Source organism: Mesocricetus auratus, unplaced genomic scaffold, assembly GCF_017639785.1.
Source record: "Mesocricetus auratus isolate SY011 unplaced genomic scaffold, BCM_Maur_2.0 Super-Scaffold_100043, whole genome shotgun sequence".
Lineage (NCBI taxonomy): Eukaryota > Metazoa > Chordata > Mammalia > Rodentia > Cricetidae > Mesocricetus > Mesocricetus auratus.
In genome coordinates, this window is record NW_024429220.1 from 3,075,320 (window position 1) to 3,101,567 (window position 26,248).

Consider the following 26,248-nt stretch of genomic DNA (forward strand, 5'->3'; position numbering starts at 1 on the left):
TGCACAGCCTTCCATAGCAGAGAGAATTATACCAGAATCTAAAGTATCACGAACAAAAGGCCTATGCCTCAATGAATGCATTCTATGCCCTAGGCAGGTTTTAATAAGTTTTATATATCTATTTTTCTTATGTTGAAAATAGATTGTTTTCTTATTAATATATCCTGACTACAGTTTTCCTTCACTCTATTCCTTCCTCCCCTGTAGATCCCCCCTTTCTATCTCTCATTAGAAAAGAACAGGCTTTTAAGAGATAACAACCAAACACGACAAAATAAGATTTAATAAGATAAAACAAAAGCTATCACAGTGAGGTTGGGCAAAGCAGCCCAGCAGTAGAAAAAGCGCTCCAAGAGCAGGCACAAGAATCAGGGACCTGTTGTGGACTATTGCTTTAACTATGTAAAAGTGTGTTATATTTGTTTATGCTGTATTTGTTTAACTAAGTAAAGATGTGTTGCTCTTTCACCTTGCCTGCCTAAGACATATGATTGGTCTAATAAAAAGCTGAGCAGCCAATAGTTAGGCAGTAGAGTGATAGGAGGAACTGGCCAGAAGAGAGAATAGCAACCTACTGTCTTAGCAACAGTCTGGATTGTTTGGGATTTCCAAGGGATCCTTCTGAACAACACTCAATTAGATGAACTCAAGTCCAGGTACTGGAAGCTTCTTTTGGTGATAAAGAATGGATGGTCAATTGGAATTCTGTCTCATTATTTGGAGACTTCTTATAAGAAGTTTACACTGCTCAAGGTTTTCATACCACCACTCAGATGCCCTTCAATATTTCTGTCTCTTCCCTAACTCCCTCCCTCAATCCCATCTCCCCTCCCCCTCCCCCCTGATTATCCTATTCTCATACCCTGCCCCCTCTCCAGTCTGCCAATTAAAGATAATCTATTTTTCCTTCCAGGGACATCTGTGTGTCCCACTCCCGACCCTTTTCTCTATGTCTAACCTCTGTGTCTATGGATTGTAGCTTGATTTTCATGTAGTTAATGGCTAGTGTCCAGACATGTTTATCTTTCTGGGTAAGAGTTACTCACTCAGGATGTTTTATTTTAGTTCCATCAATGTGTCTGAAAATTTCATGATGTCCCATCCATTTTTTTAACAAATGAATAATAGTTCATTATGTAAACATACCACCTTTTCTTTATTCATTCTTCTGTTGAGGGACATCACGGTTGTTTTCGATTTCTAGCCATTATGAATAAACAACAAATGAATGTGGTTGAGCAAGCGTCCCTTGGAAGTTCCTTTGGGTATATGCCCCTGAGAGGTATAGCTGGTTCTTGAGGTAGATAGATTCCCATCTTTCTGAGGAACCACCTAGGTAGGGTTTTAAAGCACATGCACATGACACTTTTAGCAAGGCCAGACCAAGCACATATAAAAGAGGAGCTAGAAAGTATGGGAATGAGCTCCAAGAGAGAAAGGCTTTGACCGGGAGGTTTCAAATAACACTCAATTTTATTAATAAGTCAGAAACAGTGTGGATTAAAACAAAGGGCAACAGAATCTCAATTCTATATTTAAGCATGCCAACCTAAATTACAAGGGGTTGACTGAATTTCATCAATTGAACTAATCTGTCATTCAGTACAAGGTACTTAATATTTATGTTATCTCCAAAGCCATCACACTAGGATCATAAGTTGCCACTCTTACAACCTAAACATAACGTGGGAAATCAAAAGTTATAAATACATCTTACAGTTGCATATTTACACTTACACAGAAATCATCAGTACACTAGAGCCCAGCTTTAACATCATACCTTACTTTCACACGACAGGACCATCCTTCACCTTTTGACAACAATTCTATTCCTTCCAGATAAAGACACAAAACAGAACAACTTTGGTCAGGTTCAGGATGCATTTGCTGTATACTACATTCTGTGTTGCTGGGAGACTCTAGTCTAGAGAGATCCATATATAAGTATTCATTTGGTTTGAAAATGCATGTCACTACCAACTGCAAAACTTAGAAGAGACCACAATCTTTTAGATTATTCTTTATGATGACATCTGTTACAGCATCAAACACAAATTGCACATTCTTAGTATCTGTGGCACATGTGAAGTGGGTGTAGATCTCCTTTGTGTCCTTTCTTTTGTTGAGGTCTTCAAACTGACACTGGATATACGCAGCTGCCTCTTCATACGTATTTGAGCCTGAGATGGAAAAAGTATGGAAGAAGTTATGCTTGGATAGACGTAAGTAAAACACACGTGAACGCACAGGCCACTTTTCTGCCTATAAAATGTAGGGACTCCATAACCTCACTTTCCCTTCTAGAACAACATTATTTCTTTTTCAAATGAAAAACACCCTGTGTAAACTAATCTTCACAAACCACCGTTAAGCTTAAAATCTCCTTTACAAGGCATTCTATGTTTGTTGTGTTTCTGCTTACTTCTCCAAGAGCAAGAGGTCTTTTTTTTTTTCATCACCCTCTATCATTCCATGAACCCTAATGGCGATTTAGTATTATTGTGCAACCCACTGGTGAATCAGTAATGTTGGCTGAATGCTTCCCTCTGTCCCTTCATAGTTACTCATTAATTATCTTTTTGTCATCATTTTTATTCAGAACTTATATAAGGACTGTAATATGATTAAACATTATGAAGTTACCAAAAAAGAAAAAAAAATGATGACTAGAGACGGGCTATGAGTAAGAACAATTTAGAAATGGGTTGGCAGATTCTGAGGATAAGCACACACATACTCTGACCCAGAAATCCCAGGTGTGAGGGGTAAGCTTGGTAGAACTTTATGTTATGTTTAAGGAAGATTTAAAAGAAGGCTTTTGGAGCATAGCCTTCTACTTCAGAGAACATCCTGAAAGTCCATGCCTTGTCACTGACATAGGAGTCTGGGAGAATCATATTATTAGCTGCCACTCAGAAGTAAGGATGTAAGCATATTGCAAGACAGAGTAACATGAGTGAAATTCTGTGGTAATCTCTGAATGCAAGGAGCCAGACACAAACATGTACATACACCATGTGACCTAATTGCTGTTTGTGAAATAATCAAAATGGGTGCATGAGGAAACGCCACTCTTAAACAAATTTGTTTGGGGAGAAAAGGTGGCTGAATTAGTTGAGACTGAAAGGGGGCAAAAGAAATTCTGGGGTATTGGAAAGTTCAGTTTCTTGACTCATGTAGTAGATATTGAATTTTACGTTTTTATATTGCATGTTTACTTTCCTCTTTTTTGTTTTCTCTTTATTTCTTTTAGTATTGAGATTAGAATATAATTACATCATTTTCCTGTTTCCTTTCCTCCCTCCAAACCCTGCCATATATTCCTCCTTGCTCTCTTTCAAATTTACAGCCTCCTTTTTCATTAATTGCTGTTATATGTAAATATGTACATGCTCATACATATTGCATTCTTAAATACAACCTGCACAGTCTGCATAAGGTTGTTTGTGTGTATGTTTTCAGGGCTGACTATTTGGTACTGTGCTTTTCCCTGGAGAGACTGTTTCTCCTGTTCTCAGCATTCCTTGGTTGCCTGTAGTTCTCTGTCTAGGTTCGAGGCCTCCTGGATTTTCCCCATCCACTTTGACATGTCTATTGCTGTTGTCCTTGTTCAGTCAGTCATGTTGGTGACACTATGGACATAGCTTCTGACGTTACAAGGAGACACAATCCCACAGTGAAGTCTGTGACCTTCTGGCCCTCAGGATCTTTCTGCCCCTCTTCAGCACTGTTCTCTGCGCCTTAGGTGCAAGGGTGTTTTGTGATGTACAGATGGTGAGTGGGTTCCACAACTCTGCTTCTTAATTGGTTGTGGTTTTCTAGACATGCCTCACACTGTGGCTAACTGTGCATATGTGCCCCTAATATTGTTAGAAAACACGTTAAGGCATAGAACAGAACAAAATCAGTCCCTCTTTTGTAATAACCCCACATCACTTATCTGCCTTTCAAGGCTCTCCATGCTCTCAGACTCCGCTCTTAGGTGCTCGGGTCCACATCTGGGGCTCAGTATGTATCACCAAAGCTCAGTATATAAAGCGCCCCTTATTCTGCAGCACTGTTTCTATGCTGTCCTTCACAACTCAGTGTGTCTGGCTCTTTCCGCATCTGCTCAAAATGCACTCTACATAACATCCCATAATTCACCAAATCCAGATGGGCTCTGTATCATTAAGAACTCTTACAGACAATACAAACTCCACTTCAGTTTTGTTATATGCTTTACTGGGGTCTCAATTCGTTTTCAGCACTGGGTATCCTAAACAGAATGCAAGAACTCTATCTTGCAAAACCTAACCACTGTCATCAGACTATGGATAAGACTACAGTACAATGGATGCCACATGACAGGGCCCAGAGAGTTTGCGTTTAGTGCGCCAGGGCTACTACAGGCCCTGAGGATGTTTATATTCTAATTGCTTCATATAGTAATAACCTTATAAATATTATATTTTATTAAATCACTGGTGCTCTAAAATTTGGATGCAATGAACAATGGCTCATTGGGTTAAGGAAGCTATTAAAATATAACCTGTAAATTAATTAATTACAAATGTGTTTGGATGAAGGAGTTTACACCGAGTACATAGTTCTTATGCAACACACATTCTGAGAAGCTAAATTGCTACACTCCAAGGGCTACCAAATTGAGGAATAAACCACTAAGCACAGTCTTTGATCTGATTTTCAGTCTGAAAAATGCAAGATGAAAGAGGAAAGCGTGTACGTGTGTGTATGTTTCAATCTGTGCACAGCTATGCTGGGGCGATAGGAATTTTCAGCTATGTGAACTTCCCTGAATGAATACATGATTGTGTTAAAGCAACTTCAAAACTAGAAAACTGGAAACTTCATGAGGCAGTGAAAAGAGGAGAGAAAGAAAACAGTATTAGCTTTGTTTATACTTCAGTGCTAAACACTATCTATGTTCAGGAAGCAGTTGAAAATAGAAGCAAGGGGCTGCAGAGAGAAATTTGGGCTGACAACATGATTTTGCACAGTTAAGAATAAATATGACTATGAAAGGATAGTGTGCAGAAAAGATTACAGGGCTGCAAATGGACCTTGGTGAAATGGCAACTCACAATGAAATGTGGCTGGCAGGGCCACATAGGCTTTATCCATAAAAAGCCATAACCATGAGACCCAGGAGCTGATATTGATGTAAGAAGCAACTTACCCAACCATACAGCAAGTAGTTTAATTATAATCTTAGCATTTGAGATATGAAATAACGATGTATTATTCTTGTGTTTATCAAAGATACTTCCTTTCTGCTTCCAATGAGACTCTAAGTAAAAGCAGGCCTGGGAACAGACATGCGATGCACCCGGGTCTAAATGTGGACTGTGTGTCTGCATTAAGCCCTTGTTCTCAGCTGCCTGAATAGGGCTACCCACGTGCCAACACCGATGCACCATCCAACAGCAGCTGTGTGAAAGAGGGCACTCACTCAACACTCACCATCAACCCATTCATCGCAGCGGTGACTCAAATTTTATTTAGACTGTGAGATGCTCTTGAGGATATTTTGTTCTTTCAAACGACTGAGGCAAAGGTTAAAATATTTAGATTTTAGAATTCATACAAACCGTGGCAGTTTTACTTTTTAAAGGTTCAGGGCCCTTCATATATATTTACTTTGTGTGCGAGGGCTGGAAGAGTGGGAGTGAGTAAATAGCTTGCTGCTCCTGGTACTCACGTTTTGTTTGGGGAATAGGTTCTCACGTACCCTGCTCTGTCTTTGAACTTACTATATAGTCCAGGATGGCCTTGAAGTACTGATCTTCCTGCACCACCTCCCAAGTCTGGGGCTCCCAGGTGCGAACACCAGACTCGTTTTCACTAGCAGCTTCGGATGTGCTCCAAGGCCCTAAAGCACATTTAAACCAATGTTTTATCCCAATTCCCGGTTTTACAGCTGAGGCACTGGAACCTAGATAAAGTACCTGCCTTGTTCAAGGTCATAGATCTAATCTTGTCAAAGCTGGGTCTTTCCTTCAAATCTGCTTTGCTCATGGGGTACACCGTCCACTGCAGCAAAACTAAAGCGCCGTTGAGAGCCTCATTAGAGGGCTTGGATTTCGTATCAGCCTCTCCCTGGCACCACGGAGGAAGGAGTGGCCTCTCTGGTTCCTCTTTGCCTGTCCTCTTACAGCACTCGGCACCATTCCACTCCAAAGCAGGGCGACTGCTACAGTTCATCATGTGTTTACTAGCATGCGTGTGTTTGCACTGAGACAGCAACAGAGACACATCGTGTCTGTGTTTATCTAATCTGTGATATGGTTATTGTATGAACAATAGTCAGTTCTTAAATCCATGAAAACATGGCGTCCTCTCAGGAAATTACCTAAAAGCTTTTCCACAAAATGAAGAAGGAATTTTCAGAAAATTCATCCACATCTTCAGGAACTGTTTGTGTTGAAATGCAGTGTGAAAAATGCTATGTCCTCCAATGTGGTGATATTTTGTTTCTGATCTAACAAATCAAGCTTGCCTATGAAGATCAGAGTACAAAGCTCACCACACTACTTCGCCATAGAGGCCGGGCAGTGGTGGGAGGAACACACCTTTACTCTCAGCACTTTAGGAGTCAGAGGCAGACAGATCTCTGTTAGTTCAAGGTCACCCTGGGCTACACTCGATTGAGTCTGTCTAAAAGAGAAACAGAGCTCACATAAAGGTGCTTCCAGCCCTTGGGGTCACAAGCCTTTAATGTCAGCACTAAGGAGGTGGAGACAGGAGTGATATTCTGATCAGAGAGAGGAATAGAAGAAGGGAGGAGACAGGAGAGAGATGCAGTCTGAGGAGCACTGCAGTCTGAGGATGCAGTCAGTCTGAGGATGCAGTCAGTCTGAGGATGCAGTCAGTCTGAGGAGTACTTCAGTCTGAGGATGCAGTCTATGGATGCAGTCTGTGGATGCAGTCTGTGGATGCAGTCTGAGGATGAAGTCAGTCTGAGGATGCAGTCTGTGGATGCAGTCAGTCTGAGGATGCAGTCAGTCTGAGGATGCAGTCAGTCTGAGGATGCAGTCTGTGGATGCAGTCTGAGGATGCAGTCAGTCTGAGGATGCAATCTATGGATGCAGTCTGAGGATGCAGTCAGTCTGAGGATGCAGTCTATGGATGCAGTCTGAGGATGCAGTCTGAGGAGTACTGCAGTCTGAGGATATAGTCAGTCTGAGGATGCAGTCTGAGGATGAAGTCTGAGGATGCAATCTGAGATGCAGTCTGAGGATGCAGTCTGAGGATGAAGTCTGAGGAGTACTTCAGTCTGAGGATGCAGTCTGAGATGCAGTGTGAGGATGCAGTCTGAGGAACAGAGCAGTCTGAGGACGGGATAGTCCCTTTGGTCTGAACATTGGTAGAGGTGAGAACTCTAGTGGCTGGCCGATTTGCTTCTCTGATCTTCAGCATTAACCCCAATATCTGACTCTGGGTTTTTATTATTAAGACCAAAGAATTTGTGTGACGCTACAGTGCAAGAATTTGTAAGCCAATAAATTTAAGTCAACCACTGAAAATCTCACCTTTGGAGAATTTTACCAAACAACACATGCTTTGCTAAGCTATCGTGAGAGACAAATACCTGCATATTCTGGGTAGCATATCGTGAGGGGGCTCTTTTTGATTTTTTCTTCAAAAAGGTCCTTCTTGTTTAGAAAAAGTATAATGGATGTGTCTGTAAACCACTTGTTGTTACATATGCTGTCGAACAACTTCATGCTTTCATGCATTCGATTCTGTAACAGAAAAAAAAATCACTTTTATGAGCAGTGAAGGTTTTGAGGTAGTTTTAGAAAGAACAAATGTTGCAATGGGCCAGATATTTTCAGCTGAAAAACCATTCAGCACTCTGAAGGACGTCCCAGCTGTTATCTCAACTCCAATTTTGTCTTAACTGGTTCTGTCTGACTCACTTTGGCTGATTTCAAACTTAAGCAAAGAAAGCCGTAAAGGCTGACTCCCTGTGATGAACCGGAGGTTGGCCCAGCGAAAGCAATTACCTCCTAATGGGAAATGAATCTCTCCCCTTTCCCACAAGGCAACAACAATTTTCCAGAAGCCAGCAGGAGACCCTGCACAACCAGGCCTGGGACAATGACAAACCAGACCACAGGTTGACCCAGACAGTGGGATGATGCATTATCAACCTCCCCAACCCCTGGCTCCTGACGTTTTCTTTCCCATGTAGACTGCAAGAGCTCTTCTCACTACCCAATAAGAGTTTAGGATGCTAATACCCTGCTCTTCACTGTACCGGATGAATATCTTCCTACGCTGTCCTAGCCAGCCACCTTCTAATTAGAATACTGAGGTAGCGGGTGGCCAGGTCCAGTGGACTGAGGCCTCTATCCAGTCAGGTCTCTTGACCTCAAGCTCGTAGTAATTCCATAATAATACATTTTTGTCATGTCTACACAAACACAACTTAGATTTTAAGCAAGCTGGATGTCTCAACATCACATAATCATCACTGGGTCAGTGCCTACTGTGTAAGGTCTTGTGCCCGACTCCCTCCTGCTGCAGCTTGTTGCCATCAAGGGATGTCCACGTAGGAAGACATCAAAGAAATGTCACTATCGTACACATCAGCTAGGTTTAAGACATAGGTGGAAGCTTTAAAGAATATCAGACTGAGAGAACTGAACTCCAAGTAGTTAACACTGTGGAAATTAGCGAATGTGACTTCCAGGCTTTGTTCTCTGCCCTTTCAGGGTCTGTGTTCAGAGGATGCCGACATATTTTACAGTGCAGGAATGAAAGAGATACATATGTGATGCTGTATTTTCCCTCCTTGCCAACAACGGTATGCACTTGCTTTAGAAAACCTGGAATCTCTCCTAAATTTCCCTTCATATTTAAATGCCAAAGTTTTGAATTCCTATTAAAACGCTTCCCCAGATTAACGACACACTTATTGAATGCTATCGGAATATAATTTTTCTATAAGTAGCCAAGGCTAATATATATCAAAGTTACAAGCTACCAGAGTAACATGGTAAGAAGTCTGAGCTGTGGAGCAGATGCAGGAAACACACAGGTAGCTGGGGTGAGGAGCACCTGCGCCTCCCAAGCACCTGTGCCGGCCCCTTCATGCAGCAGCTGAGAAGCCGAAGAGCCTGAACTTTCAAATAATTCCTTCCTGAGCAAGGATTTCTCAAGGTTTCTCAGAAACGTTCTTGGCAACATCTGCAGCTCCTGGCATTTCACGCCGCACCCCGAGAAGCGCTTCTACTTGCCATTTCTTCGTCTTCAGCTAGAACCAGGTCATAGTCGCTCAGGGCCACACAGAAGATGATGGCGGTCACCCCTTCAAAGCAGTGAATCCACTTCTTCCGCTCTGACCTCTGACCGCCCACATCGAACATTCTGTAAGAGGAAAATGTATGGCTTGACACCACATTAAGTGTTCAAAAGCTCCGGGGAGTTCTGTAATGCCAACAAAAATGCTCTGCATAGCTTGGGGACTGTGGGATAGGAAGAAAGGAGAAAGGGACATAGTGGGAGGGGGAAAATGTTACCAATTCGTTTTCTCAAAGGCACGGGGGGGGAGGGGAGGGGGGGTTAAGTTTTTTTTTAATAAAGTCTTCCATTGCTGTGAGGGTAATTCTAAACAATATATATATATATATATATATATATATATATATATATATATAGTCAACAAACAACATGTATGGGCCCTTAAGGTAGCTCAGCAAATGCCTAACAGCCTGAGTCCAACCCCTAGGTCCGTTCAACATGTACTCTGTGGCATGTTTGTATGTGTGAGTTCATGCACACACACACACATTCACAAGATAATAATAAATTAAAATTGAAAAGTTTTTAAAGGCACAGACATGCATTAACATCCGAAAGCATTTAGGGCATTCAAGCAATTACACATTAATGGATCTCGCCGCTTGTAAACACTGACAGTCATATGAAGCCTTGGGGGGAAACCAGACATCATAGAAAACACACTCAATTTGCCAGTCCCAAGCATTAGAGCCAGAGGATAGGGCCATCGTTTGTACTGAGAAAGGGGTTCTGTCAGAGCAGAAAACAAGATGTTGATGGAATGTCCAAACAATTTCAGTAAGAAAATGGTGGTGAAGCAAAGTCATTTTAGAAAGGGCTCAAGAGGTTTGTGTAGATTACAGGATAAAATGAGAGGGGAGGGGGAGGCAGAAGAGGGGAGGGACCTTTACAATAAAAAAAATCCCTCAATTGTTACGTAAGATACAATCATGGACAACTGGAGGTTACTGTACAGGGTTCTGACACAAGCGAGCAATAGAATGCCAATGACCTTTTCTTCCTGTTCCTGGCAAGTTCATAAAGTTAGCAAAAGTTTACATTTGCATAGGCTACATTATACAGCCCAGAAATAACCACTTATATAATAAAAACACGCCGTAAACTGGCACAGTTTTAAAGGCCCCGTTTATCTCGGTGGTGTACTAATTAAAGCCGTTCCCATTTAATTCCCTACAGAGCAGTAGTGGCCGACAAACCAAATCTGAATCCCTCCACTAGGACTGTGACTGCTGTCATCTTGGTTCAGCTGGAAACTGTTTCATTAAAGAGTACTATAACGAAATGACCCGACCACAGCTGAAGTCAGGGTGGGTGGGATGGGAAGAGAACAGAGAGCAGAGTGGGTAAGACGTGGCCCCACTGTAAGAGAGACCAGACAAGAACAAAGGGAGAACTCATCTATTGGATCAGCATTTGTTCCACTGCCTGGGAAAGCGATTCATAAACGATGTCCCCTCACCTTAGCTTCTTCCCACAGCATGCTCGGCTCATCCGCTGCTGTAACTACCCATCCCATCCTCCACTCTCCCTGTGCTGCTGCAGGGCTCAGCCACTCAACCACTGACTGGTGCTTCTGTGTCACTCACGTGGCTGAGGTCTACAGCTGGCTGATTTTATGGAATGAAGACTGTCCTCGACGGTGTAGCCAGGCTCCCTCCCCTCCCACCAACCAAAAGGCCTGCAGGAGCAGAACTAGGGTTTCTCAGACAAAAAAGCTGTACAGGGCTTTAACCTGAGCCTGACTGCCTGCTCTGCAAACTCAGGTCTGCCAGTGCCTTCCAACAATCCAATCATTCCTATTCTCTGGGGAGGACTGGGTGGCGCAGATGGCAGCACCAATAAGGGGGATACTACAACAAATACCTACAGACATGAAAGTGAAAGGGGGTTGAGAACTGAATAATGAGTAGCACCTTGAAGTGTTCTGAAGCACTTCACATAAAAGGAAACAACGAGATTATCTTGAAATGCACACAACAAAGCTCATTTTCCTTCAAATTCAGATGAAAGTGAGAACCCTGGAGTTTCTAGTCTTAGGGAAAGCATGTACCCTGATGCACAGAATGCAAATACAATAGAGACACTTTTAATGAGGTCTCGGAGGACACGGAAAGTGCCCACTGCGGGGACGGTGACGCTCTAGCAGACCGCCAGAAGAGTGCGGCTGTGTCGCCCGTCTACAACAGAGTCTGCAAGCAATGAATTTGTCTGCCTACAGGGACGCAACAGCAGAAAGGTAAACTGAGAAATAAGCTTCAAGCCAAAAGGGAGTCCAACTCCCTCGTACAGGAAAGAAGGGCATGTGGCAGAACTGTGACATAGGTAGAAGCCAAAGTGTGCCATGAATTGCCAGCAACTACCCGGCACTAAAAACAGGTAGAGATAGTCTTCCCCAGAGCCTTGAGGGGGAGCAGGGCCTCCTAACAGACTGATTTCAGCCCCAACATCCAGAACAGGAAGATGGTGGATTTTTAATTGCTCATGAACCTAGTTTTAGGCAATTTGTATGGCAACCCTATGAAGGGAAAATATTATTGTGCAAATGTATATATTTTACTCATAAGCTCTGCCTTTTGCCATAGCAATTACCATGTCCTAAAAGTTAAATATCTGCATTTCTATCTGCCTTTCCCCTTGAAGAATTTAAAAATAAAGACTTTTGTTTCTCTTTGCTTGTTTGTGTCCCCAACATTTGATACACAAAGAACTCTGTAAATATGTGCTGGCAAATAAACAAACCATGCCTACTGAATACTTTTCAACATTTTCAAGAAATAATAGACATTTTATTGTGTTTAAGGTTTGGAACTGCCCTCTATATCGGGGGAATATTAAAGCCAAAGAGTTTCCATTATAGTGTGACAGTCAGATAATTTGAGGATAGAGGAAACATCTCCCATGTACTTAACTTATGAGCTATAAATGAATGACAGTCCTTCATATATTGGTTGTAACCTGGAATACCTAGTCTAAGCCAGTGGCTTTCAAGTAGTATGAATCAGAAGCAACAACTGGGAGATGCTGAGGTCACTGCTCTGGAACTATCTTTTGAGTAAGAACGTGTAAGACAATGAGCAGCAACAGATGTGACCAGACTGTGTTTAAGGTTCGTAAGTATTTAAAGAGTTCAATGAAGATACTAACCACTCTTTTCAGATTCCAAAATGCATATAAATCACAAGGGTGTTCAGAAGTTCATAATTTTATTCATAAATCTTGTAATTCTTTAATATATTGTTTTTCAAATTCTGATTATCAATTTAAACAATAAAGTTTTCTCACATAATCTGTTCTTTATTATATGAAAACACTGTTAACCTTTATCAACTAGACAATCAATTTGAATTTCTTAGGTATTTTTGTAATGTGAGGTCAAGGGGGATGTTCCTGAGACATACTGCCTAAGTCTTTGAAGTCATCTAGTACCAATGTGGCTAAGACTGACTAGTACAAAATTATTTCATGAAGAGAACACCATGTCCTCAAATCCATTACACATTTGTATTATACAAAAGGAAGGGAAGTTTTTTTTCTTTTCTTTTCTTTTTTTTTTTTTTTTTGGTTTTTATGAGACAGGGTTTCTCTGTATTGTTTTGGAGGCTATCGGTCCAGCCTGGCCTCAAACTCACAGAGATCCGTCTGCCTCTGACTCCCGAGTGCTGGGATTAAAGGCTTGCGCCACCACCACCCGACTTGGGAAGTTTTTCTTAAGCCATGTCAATTTTACAACAGAAAGAAGACATTCAGTCTATATCTAGAAATTCATAACTACAGCTGCCGACTCTTTCATTAGACAAAGACCCTGACCACAAGGCCCACTTATATAGATAGATCGTTAAATTATAAGACATTATCTCATAGCTTGTTTTCTATTTCTTAATCCAATCATACAAAAATGTGCAATGTTTCACTTAGCAGCTAAATTCAGACAAAGAATCAATCGTAGCATGAAATATACAGAGCACTACTAAGTGATTAGCACAGTCAATGATTCATAGCAGATTTAGTCTACATTTCTGCCCTCATCAGTTTGAGGCCCATCTACATAGAAAAAGTATATGTAAGCAATCATTGTGATTTATAACCCAAAATACAGAGGAAGAACTTTTACCTAAAGGTTTAGAGTAGCCTGTGTTTATCTCTAAGTCACTATACTAACTGAAAGTAGGCCTAATGTGTAACTGTATCTCACATGAGGATTCATCCATGGAGTAAGAAAGGCTGGAAAGATCATGGTGACAGCCAGCTGCAGTGAATCTAGGGTTTATCTGATGTTGAAATGACAACTTTGTAAAAGCTAGGAAATTTTGTTCTGGTAGTAATGTGTGAGAATACACTGACAAAATTTAAAGTGATTTCATATGGCCAGACTACCTTAAGACCCAAATAATACACTAACATTTGCCACTGTCATCTTCACATTGATGAAGGTTCATCTTTACATAATCAAAAACAAGGTTTTTATTATTAAACTTCTGATCAAGGGCAACAATCTAATAGTTAAGCATCTTAGTGGGATTGACCCAGCTACTTCATGGGGAAATCTATGTCCCAAACCCTTCTGTTCTAATTGAAATGCCTTACAATTCCTCCTTAGAATACCCCAGCTTACAATCAGCCATTTCTTTACCAAAACACAATAAGTTCAGTGTTCTTAGTCGATGGTCACTAAAATTAGGTAAACTATTGGATGTGGTAGCACACACCTTTAAATTCAAAACCTCAAAAGGCAGAGGCCGGTGGATCTCTATGAAATCGAGGCTAGCTACAGTGAGTTCTGGCCAGCCAGTGCTACAAGGTGAGACCTAGTCTCAAAAACAAAACAAAACAAAAAACCAAAACAAACAAAAAACCAAAGTAAATAGAATTTTTAAAAATTAGACTAGAAGATATCTTTGAGTTATTTTAAATCTTCGAACAATAAATGTCTTTATAATTAAATACCATTGCAGTTTTAAGACAAACGGAGCAACAAAGAAATATGTCTCCAGACCAGACATTGCATATAGTTACTTAATAACCTATAAATTTAACAGGAAGGCTACAAAGCAAGAGATTCATCAAGAGGGAAAAATATACCCACCAAGAGGGACTATATAGAATTTGTGTCGCAGATAAACAGTGTACATTTTCACTTAAGACAGTAGGGAGGTATTCAGGAGATTATGGGAAATTAGAATTGAACTAATGTTCTTTGGAAAGCTCCAATGTGGGAATCACTGATAAGCCAGTGACAATGACAGCAGGTGTCCTTCACCATACACACACACACACACACACACACAAACACACACACAAATACACACACATACACACACACACATACACACACACACACACACACACACACACACACACACACACAGAAGCAAGCTGAGATGGGACTATCTGTGGACAGGTAACTAACTGTCCACCTACCCAGCTTGGAGCACTGAGCCTTCATTAGGAAGTGAACTGATGATGGTTTGTTTATTTCTAACAAATCTCCAATTGAGATTCCTCTTGATCAAATGTCTTTTAGAAATTCTGTCCCATTTATTCTTATCATTTTAAAGACTTGAAACTACCAGAAGCCATCTAACCCATGATCCATAGTAGAGCTTTCTTTTGAATGAATATATTGAACCAGAGCGTTTTACAAGGAAAACAACAAACGAAAATTTCAATGACGACATGAATTGGTCCATTTCAAGCCAATGTAGACAAGTGACACTGGACAGATGAGCAGGCAGCTGCTCCCAGTTTTGCCTTTTGTTCCTTTTTCTCCTTCAACATTTCAGATACTGCGGTGATGGTGTAGAAGAAAAACTAATAGAATATATTTTTTCCAGTCTTATATAGTTTGAATTTATACAAACCAAACATAAAGCACTAAATATAACCGAAAAAGAAGATGTATAATGTGCAATAAATCATTAAACAATGACTTATCTAATCTCACATAAAACTTTAAAAAATGAAATCTTAATAAAACATGGAGTATGAATATCATGACAGTTTTCATAAAGGAAGAGTCATATCATAATCTCTTTTCTAATAACATCTGCAGGGACGGGGGGGGGGGTCTGCTCAGCCTGAGTCATCAGCTGTGTAATGTTCTGCAGGAACATGAAGGCACCTGGCTGGACCTCACCCACGAACACAACTGCAGTGTTCCCTAAACCAGTCTTACTCACAGTGGCTTAAGAAAACAACAAAAGGAAGCCTCCACCTGGTGAACCAAGAGAAATGATATAACACCCACGCAACACATTTAATTCTAGCATTGTATTCATTCTCTGGGGTTACTAATTAGCTGATATTTATATGGTCTAGGGAACATGGTATTAAATACAGTCTGAATAATCTACTTCAGGTTTGTGACAGAGGGGCCCAGAAAGCTGTCCAAGGATGTTACACCAGGATCTTTTCTTCTAGACCCAAGACTGACACTTAGGGAATGTGTCATTTTAAATGAAATTGAATCATAAGACAGGTTTTGAAAAAAAATCCCTCCAGTTCCTGTACAGAGCTTCAAAATATGAAAACATAATACAAAGGAAGACTAATAATAGAAATCTTAAATAAGCATATGATCTTTAATCATCAAGGAACAGCACAGTGGTCTCAGGTTTCTATGAAAGCACAGGCATTTTGTCTCAGTAAACATCCTGTAGTTCAGTTATTGTTCTCAGGGATACATCTTAACATGAAATACGCAGCCTCACGTCCTCTGATTCTGTCATCATTTTTTAAATGGGAGTAAGGTGGGAAAGATGAGGAAAACCATGGTACACGTGCAGGGATACTAACTGGGAAGCCACTGGTTTAGCAAGCACAGAAATAAGAGCAAAGAAATGCCTGTCTTGAAAAAAAAAAGAGCAAAGAAATGTAAAATGAAACACCAACATAAAAATTCCATCTACAAGGGAAAACTGGATGAAAGTGGCTGTCAAGGAGGCTTTAGGACTGGAGCTGGACCTGGCAAATTAAAACTCAGGTTTGGCTGTGACTCAGTCCTTGTCTTTCTCGTTGCTTGAAAACTGTTATTTATCAGAAGCGGAGAAATGCAGTTTTGTGAATGTCTATGTGATGATTTATTGCCTTGCTCTGAAAGTGGCTCCTCCCAAGTGAGGACTCAGAGGCCACACTCCCAACCCCCATTCTTAATGTTTCACACTGCACACACCTGAAGCAAACATTGCCCACCACCAGACTTCAAGTATCGCTTGGCTTTATGAAATTTTTCATGAACAAACTCAAAGGTATCTGTCTTTAAACACATTTTTGTAAGCAAACACATATTCTAAAACTAAAGCTCCTGGTTTTACCTAAAGACAGACAGCAATGCCCTCATCACACATACATGTATATATTACAGACTCATCTTCTATTTAGTCAAAGCAGCCAGACTCTATCATGGTTAGGACACTGGAAAAATGACATGCAAAAGCCACTTGTCTGGTTATTTTGTATTAAATAAAAATTAACATACTCTTCTAAATGTTGTTTTTGCTTGTTTCCATAGCATTATTTTGTCTAATCTGAAAAACAAATTCTTTTTTTTTTTTTTTTTTTTTTTTTTTGGTTTTATGAGACAGGGTTTCTCTGTATTGTTTTGGAGACTGTTGATCTAGCCAGGCCTCGAACTCACAGAGATCTGCCTGCCTCTGCCTCCCAAGTGCTGGGATTAAAGGCGTGCGCCACCAAAGCCAGGCGAAAAACAAATTCTTAACAGTAAAAATGTTACAAACATTTATCAGTTTGCCTATTGTTTCTAAAGCAATGCATTTTAGCACCAAGCTTATAGGCCATATATTTGGAAGTTACTTACTTAAAATGAAGATCTTTGAAAGTAAAATGAGTTTCCACAATTCCTGTTGTTTTCACCCTGGTCCGAAGAACATCCTGCTGAGTTGGGATGTAATTTGGTTGTGCTATTCTGTCCAAGTCATTCAAATAACTGAAAGCAAACAACAAACACAGTGTTAATAGGAACTAGAACCAAACAAGGTTACTGAAAACTACAGTATATTTTAATTATGCAGTGTTCTCAAGTTTTCAAGTGTCTTTATGAGTATATAAAACAACCAGCTTAACCTTCCAGGTCACATAAATACTCAAAAATCTTTTAATGCCTGTTTAAATTTTGTTAAGATTTGTTTTTCAGTCATAGCATTGCAAAGGAAAGCGCCTTAAACATGTCTAAACTAGAAAACATCATGAGCTTTTTTCTTAAAAATTCTTCCTTACACTTTCAGTGTAACACACCATGCTTGCTTGGATCTAAACTTTGGCCTCTGTTGAAGATTTCCCAGGACTTAATTGTGGAGGCAGTGGCAAGAAATCTCAGCCACTGGTTGGGAGAGATGTTTCCTGCTGGTCTATATTTCACACAGGGAAATCCACACTGTTCTTTTCTCTAATTTAATAGCTCTACAAACACTGAGGTCTCCTAAACGGTACAGGCTCCTATCAGTGACCTTATCTGCCCATCACAATTAGAGGATAAATAAGACCCTCCTGTTACCCACAGCTAAACACTGAACTGAACTCCTGGGATCCAGTGACAGAGAGGGAGGACTGATGAGCAAAGGGGTCAAGACTGGGCTTGTGTAACCCACAGAATCAGCTGACCTGATAAGGGTTAGCTCTTGGACCCCAGACTGATAGCTGGGAGTCCAGCATGGGACTGATACAGACCTCCTAAATGTGGGTGTCAGTGAGGAGGCCTAGGCAATCTAGGGGGCCTTTGGTAATAGATCAGTATTTATCCCTGGCACACAAATGGACTTTGGGTGCCCATCCCACATTGAGGGATGTTCTCTCAGCCTGGACTCTTAGGGGAAGACCTAGGCCCTGCCCTGAATGAAATGACAGACTCTGGAGATTCCCCATGGAGGGCCCCACCCTCCCTGGGGAGTGGAGTGAGGATTGGGTAGGGGACTGGAGACCTGGTGGGAGAGTGGGGGAGGAGGGGAGGGAGAGGGAGCTGGGATTGACATGGGAAGCAAGCTTGTTTCTAATTTGCATAAAAATATATAGGCATAAATGAAAAAAAAAGGACCCTCCTGTTAAGGTACCACACAAAAGCAAGCTGGGATAGTTTCCCCTGAAGGTAAGCACTATGCAGGCTGCTGGGGAGAAAAGGCTGGTGTTGCAAACCCCACTCAGGAAAACATCTAAGCTGCCAGTCAAGATGTTCCCGTCTCTCAATAGTAGCGCCACTATTACAGCGGTAACCAGCTGCCATCTGATTTGACCCTGCTCCACAATTCAGGTGCGCATTAACAACCTCTGTCTGGGGAAGCTGTAGGCCCGATTATAGTTACAAAATTGATATAGCATCAAGCTGCTTCTAAATATGTATATTTATACTCCCAGACAAAAGCTACTCTCAGCCTTAATCAGAGAAGGCTCCCTTTAGAGTGAATGGTGGTGAACGTTGAGGTTCATGGGTGTTTAACATGAAGAGACTAAGTGATGTTTGAAAGCTCAAATCTAAACAAGACATTTGCACCACCCTCTGTAAGGCACAGAGAACTTAGCAAGAGGAAGCGGTGCAGGGAGTATCCAAGAGCCAGATCAGTGCTCCGAGAAAAGCAGAGTGAATTTCTGGAAGTTTCGTGACATCTTGGATGTATATTGGAGACAATCCCATTCTGTACAGTTCCAATTAAAGATTACATATGCATGAGGCTTTTCAAAAAACGGGTAATAACAGTATCGCTATCACAAACATTCAAAAGTAAAAGAAAGACAGAAAAAGTATTCAAATATTGTCCCTCGAGAAACTTGAGTTGTATAAGTACATGCCAGGCAGTTCTCCAGAAGGTGACACGAAGGATAAGCTTGCACACGATCATTCATTACAGCAGAGTTCTGAAGCTGTGGCTACTCACTATGCTGCAGAATCATTGAGCTGGTACTCTCTGGATCTGTTGAAGCAGGCCTGTACGCCACTGTCTTTCCATAGCCTCTTTATGACCCCAGCAAGCTCTGCAGTCATGAAGCCTTCTTCCGCAGCTCCAGCAAGCACGAAGAGCTGGCGAGCGTCATCCTGCAATATGACAAAACAAGGGGTGATGGAGCGATGAGAAGAAAGATAACTGTGAAGTTCCCTCGTGGGTTTTTAAGGAAGTGCCACAACTTTTCTTTATCTGAAGCACCACTTGAGAAGCTGGTATACAAAGCCAAAGTACGAACATACATCATGGGCCTATGCTTCGTGGTGTGTGTGGCAGCTATGAAAGCACCTGGAGTTGGAAGAATAAAGTCAGAGCATCTGAAGGGACATTCACTATCCACCCAGAATGTATGTCAGAGACAGCAGATCATTTAAAAAACTAACAGACGAATGATACGAAAAGTCATTCTTCTCCAAATTCTTTTAATCTGAGAAGCACAACATCATTGACAATTATCTGAGACACAATCTAAGTGTTCGCCTTTTGATGCAGTTTGCAGATGCAAAACATCATCAGCTGTGGTGATACATTATGGTTTATTAAAGCTTGTCTGAGGATTCAGAAAAGTAAAGCAGCTGGCCACTGGCTTCTTACTTCTAGCTCAGGCTGAAAGGGGCAATTCTGTCTCCATGAGCTCTCACCAGGCCTCAGACTGTAACCTCTCCTCAGCATGGCTGGAGAATGACGCCTCTCAGAGATCTTCTGTCTTATATGCTTCCCTAATGCTGGGATTAAAGGTGTGAGCTATAACTCTCTTTTAGACTGATTCACTCTTGTGTAGATCTGGGTGGCCTTGAACTCACAGAGATCTGTCTACCTCCGTAATCCTGAGCCTTGGCATTAAAGATGTGACCCACCACCTCCTAGCTTCTGGCTCCTAGGATTAAAGCCGTGTACTTGGCTTCTATGGCTTGTGGCTGACTTTACTTTCTGAATCCTCAGGCAAGTTTTGGAAGAGAGAGATCAAGGTGGAGAAAGCCACAAGAGTTTCCCAGGATAGTTTGCAGATTCTCAAGAGACCTTCATCTATACACGTATTAATAATCTACAGGAAAGCGGCTGAGGGCAGGTGTTTGCTAGCCCAGGCATAGGGGAGGAATCAAGTACAGCTTTGGAGGAGATACGCCCACAATGCATGTGAGGGTGACAGACACCGCACGCAAAGTCTGAATGAATGAGTAAAAACTGGAGATGAAGTTGGTCTGGTTCCACATTAGCGATGAAGCTGCTAACAGTTAGTGAACCACAATCAACCACACTCAGTCACTAAGTCAAAGAGAAACAAAAGTCTCTGAATGAATCCAAGTTGTCTTCACAACCACGGCTTTATAGAAAGGGACCAGGAGGCCTGGGGAAAGGAGCGTCTATTCACGTGGACTTTATTCACAGAACTCTACTAAGATCAGACACATAGGTAAGTTCTCTGCTCTGAATGTAGCAATTACCATCCCTAGTCACATAGTGGAGACTCTAGGTAGAAGAAACAGTCTAAAACTAAAACCTCTCTGTCACAAATTACTACTTTACTCGAATTATTTTTAGCTTGAGATATGTGCTTTTGTAGTGGGTGCATAAGCCATTGTTTTTCCCAAGGTACTTCCTTCTAAACTACAGCTAGCTCTCCAATCCTCAGTTGAAAGTAAGTGAAAAGTTTGTGTGTACTGGGGAGGTGTAGAGGTTTTTATTTTTTGTTATTTTTATCACTATTCTATGTACAATGCTGTATAAAATCAATGATCAGGTCATTACTAACAGTAATTTAGAAATGATTTGAAGGGCACGGGTAGGGTTTCTAAAGACTACATGTAAATACATCTTTTGGCATTTCTAAAATGGGCTAAAGACTAGCCTTGAACCTATGATCCTCCTGCCTCAGTGTCAAGTACTGACATTACAGGAGGAGACTACCACACCTGGAAGCTTTATTACAGATAAACTTGGTCATCTTCAGATTTTGGCATTTGCTGAGTGTTCTTGAACTAATTTCCCACCTCTACTGGGGGATGAATGCATTGCTGTCGAGTTTTACAGAAGTATGACGAGGTGTGAGGAGAAGTGTCTCAAGGCAGGCTTGTGGGAGAGGCAAGCCGACGATACAAACTCATCCTACCGCTAATTCGTGAAACATTTGCTGTTCAGCTGGAACTCATCATGGAAACTAATTAAGTTTCTCAGCATGGGAACGCATTATTCAAGCATATGTTTCTCTCTTTAGTAAACCACAAGAGAAATACATGCAAGTCAGCAGCATGCACACATCCTTAGTAAGGCAGCCCACCAGACTCAGCCGCTCTTGTTAGCACGGATCTAGTTCCAATAAGCAATCAGACCACCTGCCAGGTAATAACCTATACATAAAAAACCTGCCATTTTTAAGTATAGAACCATAGAAAACATATATTTTGTTTACAAAAATATTTAAGTAGGTTTTTTGAATGTATTCTACTATGCAACCTTTCATCAATTTTAATAAAGTTTTGGCAGAAGAGACTAACACCCTCCAGTCTGGGTCATGGAATAGGAGCCTTTTCCTTCCTGCTTTCTAGGAAGATGCCCTAAAGAAAACACAGAAGGAACTTTGGACATTGTATTTATAAACTTCACTTCCCCAGGCATTCAAATGTCTCTGCCTTTTTTAGACTGCACACGTAAGTGAGACCATGCGATCCTTCTCTTTCTGAGTCTGCCTTATTCGACGTAAGACAGTATCCACTAGTTCAGAAGAAAATGGTGGTCAAATTTGCAGAGATAGAAAATTAAACTGTGCCCAACTGGGGCAAGGGAAGTAGGTGAAGGAACAGGAAGTACAGTTCAAAGAGTAAATAGCAAAAGACAGGTTGAAGCTAGGTAGTGCAAGAAGCTAATGCTCAATACACCTAAATTAATCACATAATTGCATTTTATTGGGCTTATGTTAATTAAGTTCATTTTAGCAACTCTCCTCACTCCAAAATGTAAGGTGTGAGACAATGGACATGTAAACTCGCTTTCCTGTGGTAACTCTACTATTTTCTTGTGGATCCCATAACATCAAATTGTGACCTTCAAAACTGTACGGTAAAAATAACGTTAAAAAACTCTCTTCTTCACAAGCTGTCAAGGAGCTTACTCCCCTAAAGTAACTGGAAGCCTGGCATGCTGTGATGATGTACAGCTATAATCCTGGTACTTGGAATGCTGACACAGGAGCATCTCAAGTTCTAGGTCAGCCTGGGCTACACAGTGAGTGTAAAGTCCATGAACCCTGTTACAGTGAACCCTGTTAGAGGAAAAACTAATGGAAATATTTGCCTCCCTGCCACTGGCTTCACATTTAGCCATCATCAACAGGTGAGCACTGAGGTAATGAATTTGAGCAGAACGCACTATAGGAAACTGTCTACATAACCTTCTGCCTTGCACAACCCAAGGCAACTTGCCTCAAGACGGCAGCCAGTCACCCAGTCATCAGATAAATCAGTAAATGAACAACCAGTAAGCCCTTATTATATAAAATAATTGTATGAAAACAAAAGCCCCTTCTTGTCTAAAACAAGAAAACTTAAAACAGTAGGACAATGACAGTGCTTTTATCCCACTTTGGAACAAGGTCTTTGCAAAATGTGCATAAAACAAAACTCAAAATCACCTAAGGACATCAACAGCATCCACAGAGAGAGATAAAAGGGACAGTGACCAGGGAAGATATGCCTGGAGCATGCTTAGCGTGCTTAGTGAAGCAGAGACAGGAGTCATGTCAGGTGGATAAAAGCAGAGAAGGGCTGGAGAGCACAGCTCAGAGGCAGACTCAGTTTGATTTGCAGCCTGTCCACTACCTCCAGACCAGACCACTCTCCACGTACTAGGACAGCAGTGTGAGCTCCACTGCTGCCCAGATTATGTAGATGATGTCCACATACATACAAATAAAAATAAACTTCACCTTTTCTTTCTGAAGACAGAATGGGCATGGGTGTGGAAACGGGCTAGCTAAAATGTGATCTGAGAGTGTCAATGCCATCTCATAACTGGGCTTTGGAGCTCAGAACAGAGCCAGTGCAGTACTGTGCTAGGGAGACAGCACAGGCTTGCCCAGGGGTAGGCTAGACACTGGGCTGTGGTGTGCATTTTATCTCATACTTTACAGCATTCAGAGGCCTCTATCCAGGATGGGGAAGACTTTGAAGGACCAGGATGGATGACTTTTGACATGTTAAAGGTCACAAAACAGAAAGGGTACACTTCCTGTGGGGCACAGAGCAGACAGTGCATTTTCAGGGCCAAACACAACAGGATTTCATTCCGGAGCTCAATGCACTCTTTAATAGTCAAAGCAGTCTAAAATATGAAAACCACAGGGGAGGCTTTTAAAGCAATGGCCAGATGACTAATCATGACACAGAAGACAAAATTCCAGATGAAAGTAATCTTTGCATAGAGAGAATCAAAAGGCCCTTCTACAGTACAAGGGAGACAATATGATAAGCTAGATGAAGAACAGTGATAGCTCTGAACTGAAGCTATCAAGGTAACTGTCTGCTGTCGGATCTGACACGAATGGACATCCCTCGTCCCAATGCTTGAATCGTTTATAATATTTGCCAGTGATATTGGAAATCACATACAATGATAGCTTCTCACGTTTAACCTACCACATTCCTATAGTTCTGATGCTATATATATGTATATATACATATGTGTATATAACATATATATATATACACACACACCATATATGTGATATATACAAAGCTCTTAAGAACTTTAATTGGGACAGCAAAGGACTTTGGTGTGTTTGACACTCTTGTGGTTCAAGACCAACCTCAGATGATGAACGGTTGCTTTAAGACACATGACACTGTAACAGATTCTCTATAATCAGAAGTAAAAAGATGATTTGAGACAAGAAAATAGTCATTTCTCTCTCCCACAGTATTTAAAAGGGGGAGGGACAAAGCCTAAAAATTATTTAAAAATCTAAGTTAATTTTGACTCCATTTAAGATTGTGACATTTTTCACTAAATTTCAGTGAATTTATGAGGAATCATAAGCTCCATTGTATTAAGACAGGAAATTACTGGTAAATGTATTACCAAAAACCATTTTATGCATGTTTATGATAATAAATGCATGTTCAAATTAATAAAATTAAAAATACTGACATTATGGTTTTCATGTGGCTGTTCATAGTCAACAGAAACACAGAATTACATAACAGTTAAAAGTGAACTGAGGCTTGAAAATAGCCTATGCTGGAAACACACATTTCAATTCAAATTTTCATGTGCTTTAGCTACTTCCATAGGTATTTCTCAGGAGGGAGACAAAATGAAACCATGGGCTCTTGCCTCTTCCCTCTGACATAAAGTGGCATACTACTGTAAATGTCTCAGCTGTTCACCTAGCAGGCACAACAGGGAAAAATGCCTCAGGGACATTTTGAAAAGAAAAAGAAAAAGACATTCAGAAAGAGTAGAAATTACTGGCTATTAAAAACCTACCATATGTAAAACAGTCTGAAATTAATGCAAGCCAAGAAGATAAAAATACCAACATAAAGTTATTCGATAGAGGTCATGAGATAAATCAGTATAAAAAAATATGGCTATTCCAAAAATAGTGATGGATAATAACTTATAAACAGGTAGGTACAAATACACTTCATTCTACTCATACTGATGGATAATAAGTTATAAATAGAAAGCATAAATATGGCTTATTCTGTTCAGCCAACAGAATGTTCCAGAGGCACTAAAGAAGAAACAAGGATGCTGAAATTCACTGCCTTGCAGGACCTTTAAAGGAGGTATAAATATCTGGTAAATATTTGGTCAGCTGAAGATGTTCTAAATTAAACACAATAGAAACAATAACATAGGGGAGCTTTAATAATGAGAAATACCCGACAATGAGATGAAAGATAATAAATGAAATATGAGAAACTACTATTGGGGACAAAAGGCTAACGGCACATGGGCTTACAAACCAGCCAACAGCAGGTAAGTAAAAACAGGGCACAAGCCACAAACAAAACACAAAAACACAGTAAGTAAGGATGCTGAAAACTGTAGAAGTGAAAGAATTCACATTACACTGAGCTAAGACTCACTAATCACAAATCAGGCCATTCCCTTATCGTTGGCTGTCTAGAATAGAAGAAAACACATACTCAGATCACTGCCAAGGTAAACTGCTAAACATTCCTCAACAGCAGTTTTGCAAATCAGGCAGGCAGACATAAAGCTACCAACAAGCTGATGACAACAAACCTTGCAACCATTCAAGGAGAAAGGTGACCATCTCCTGGGGCAATGTGAAGCGAGGTGGGAAGATGCTTACGTGGACCTCAGGCAGGCCCTGGGGCTCCTCACAGGATATAGGGCATCTGAAGTGGCTTCCAAACGGTGAAAGATCAATCTTGAGTCTAGGTTTGTTTCCAGTTTATACCAGACCCAACACTAGTAGAAAACATACAGTCCAGCGATACATAAATTATAGCTTCATCTTTTGAAAGCTATCACAGCAAATGCATTTTCTGCCAGTTGCTATGAACCCACCTCAGCGTGTTTTCCGGCTGTCCACATTCTGGGCATGTTACTGTAGGATAGCCCGCGGTCCTAACTAAAGTAATGTCTTGTGTGAACAGTCCAACATAATGCCTCCTACCACACAGCAATCCAAATTATCAATACTCTAGTATTCCCAGATGAACCACACTCACCCAAAGGAAGCTTTAAAGGGACAGCAGCTGTAAATTCCACTGCACCATGGCAACCCTGAGAATTATTTGCTGTGGAGCAATCCTTCTGTACACTGTGAATATGCATTCCTCTCACTGGGTAATAAAGAACTGACTGGCCTACAGCAGGAAGAGATTGGGCGGGAGGGCCAGACGAGGGGGACGCTGGGAAGAAGAAAAGACAGAGTCTGAGTAGAGTAGGGAGCCAACTCAGAGAGAAGCAAGATGGACATGCTGTAGTAAGAAAAGGTACCAAGTCACGTAACAAAGCAC

The 26,248-nt window shown here is 41.0% G+C and overlaps 1 protein-coding gene across 1 annotated transcript in view; it reads right to left on the reverse strand.

Annotated features, from left to right (window-relative positions):
• Positions 1–1,454: 1,454 nt before the first annotated feature.
• Gnai1 (G protein subunit alpha i1) overlaps positions 1,455–26,248 on the reverse strand; it is a 79,441-nt gene continuing 54,647 nt past the window's right edge. Inside the window, exons 4-8 of the mRNA XM_005080876.3 lie at positions 19,191–19,348; positions 17,123–17,251; positions 9,246–9,375; positions 7,592–7,745; positions 1,455–2,180 (exon numbers count right to left, since the gene is read on the reverse strand). Of these exons, the coding sequence (XP_005080933.1) occupies positions 1,990–2,180; positions 7,592–7,745; positions 9,246–9,375; positions 17,123–17,251; positions 19,191–19,348 (762 nt within the window). The 3' untranslated portion in view covers positions 1,455–1,989. The remainder of the gene's footprint in view (positions 2,181–7,591; positions 7,746–9,245; positions 9,376–17,122; positions 17,252–19,190; positions 19,349–26,248) is intronic.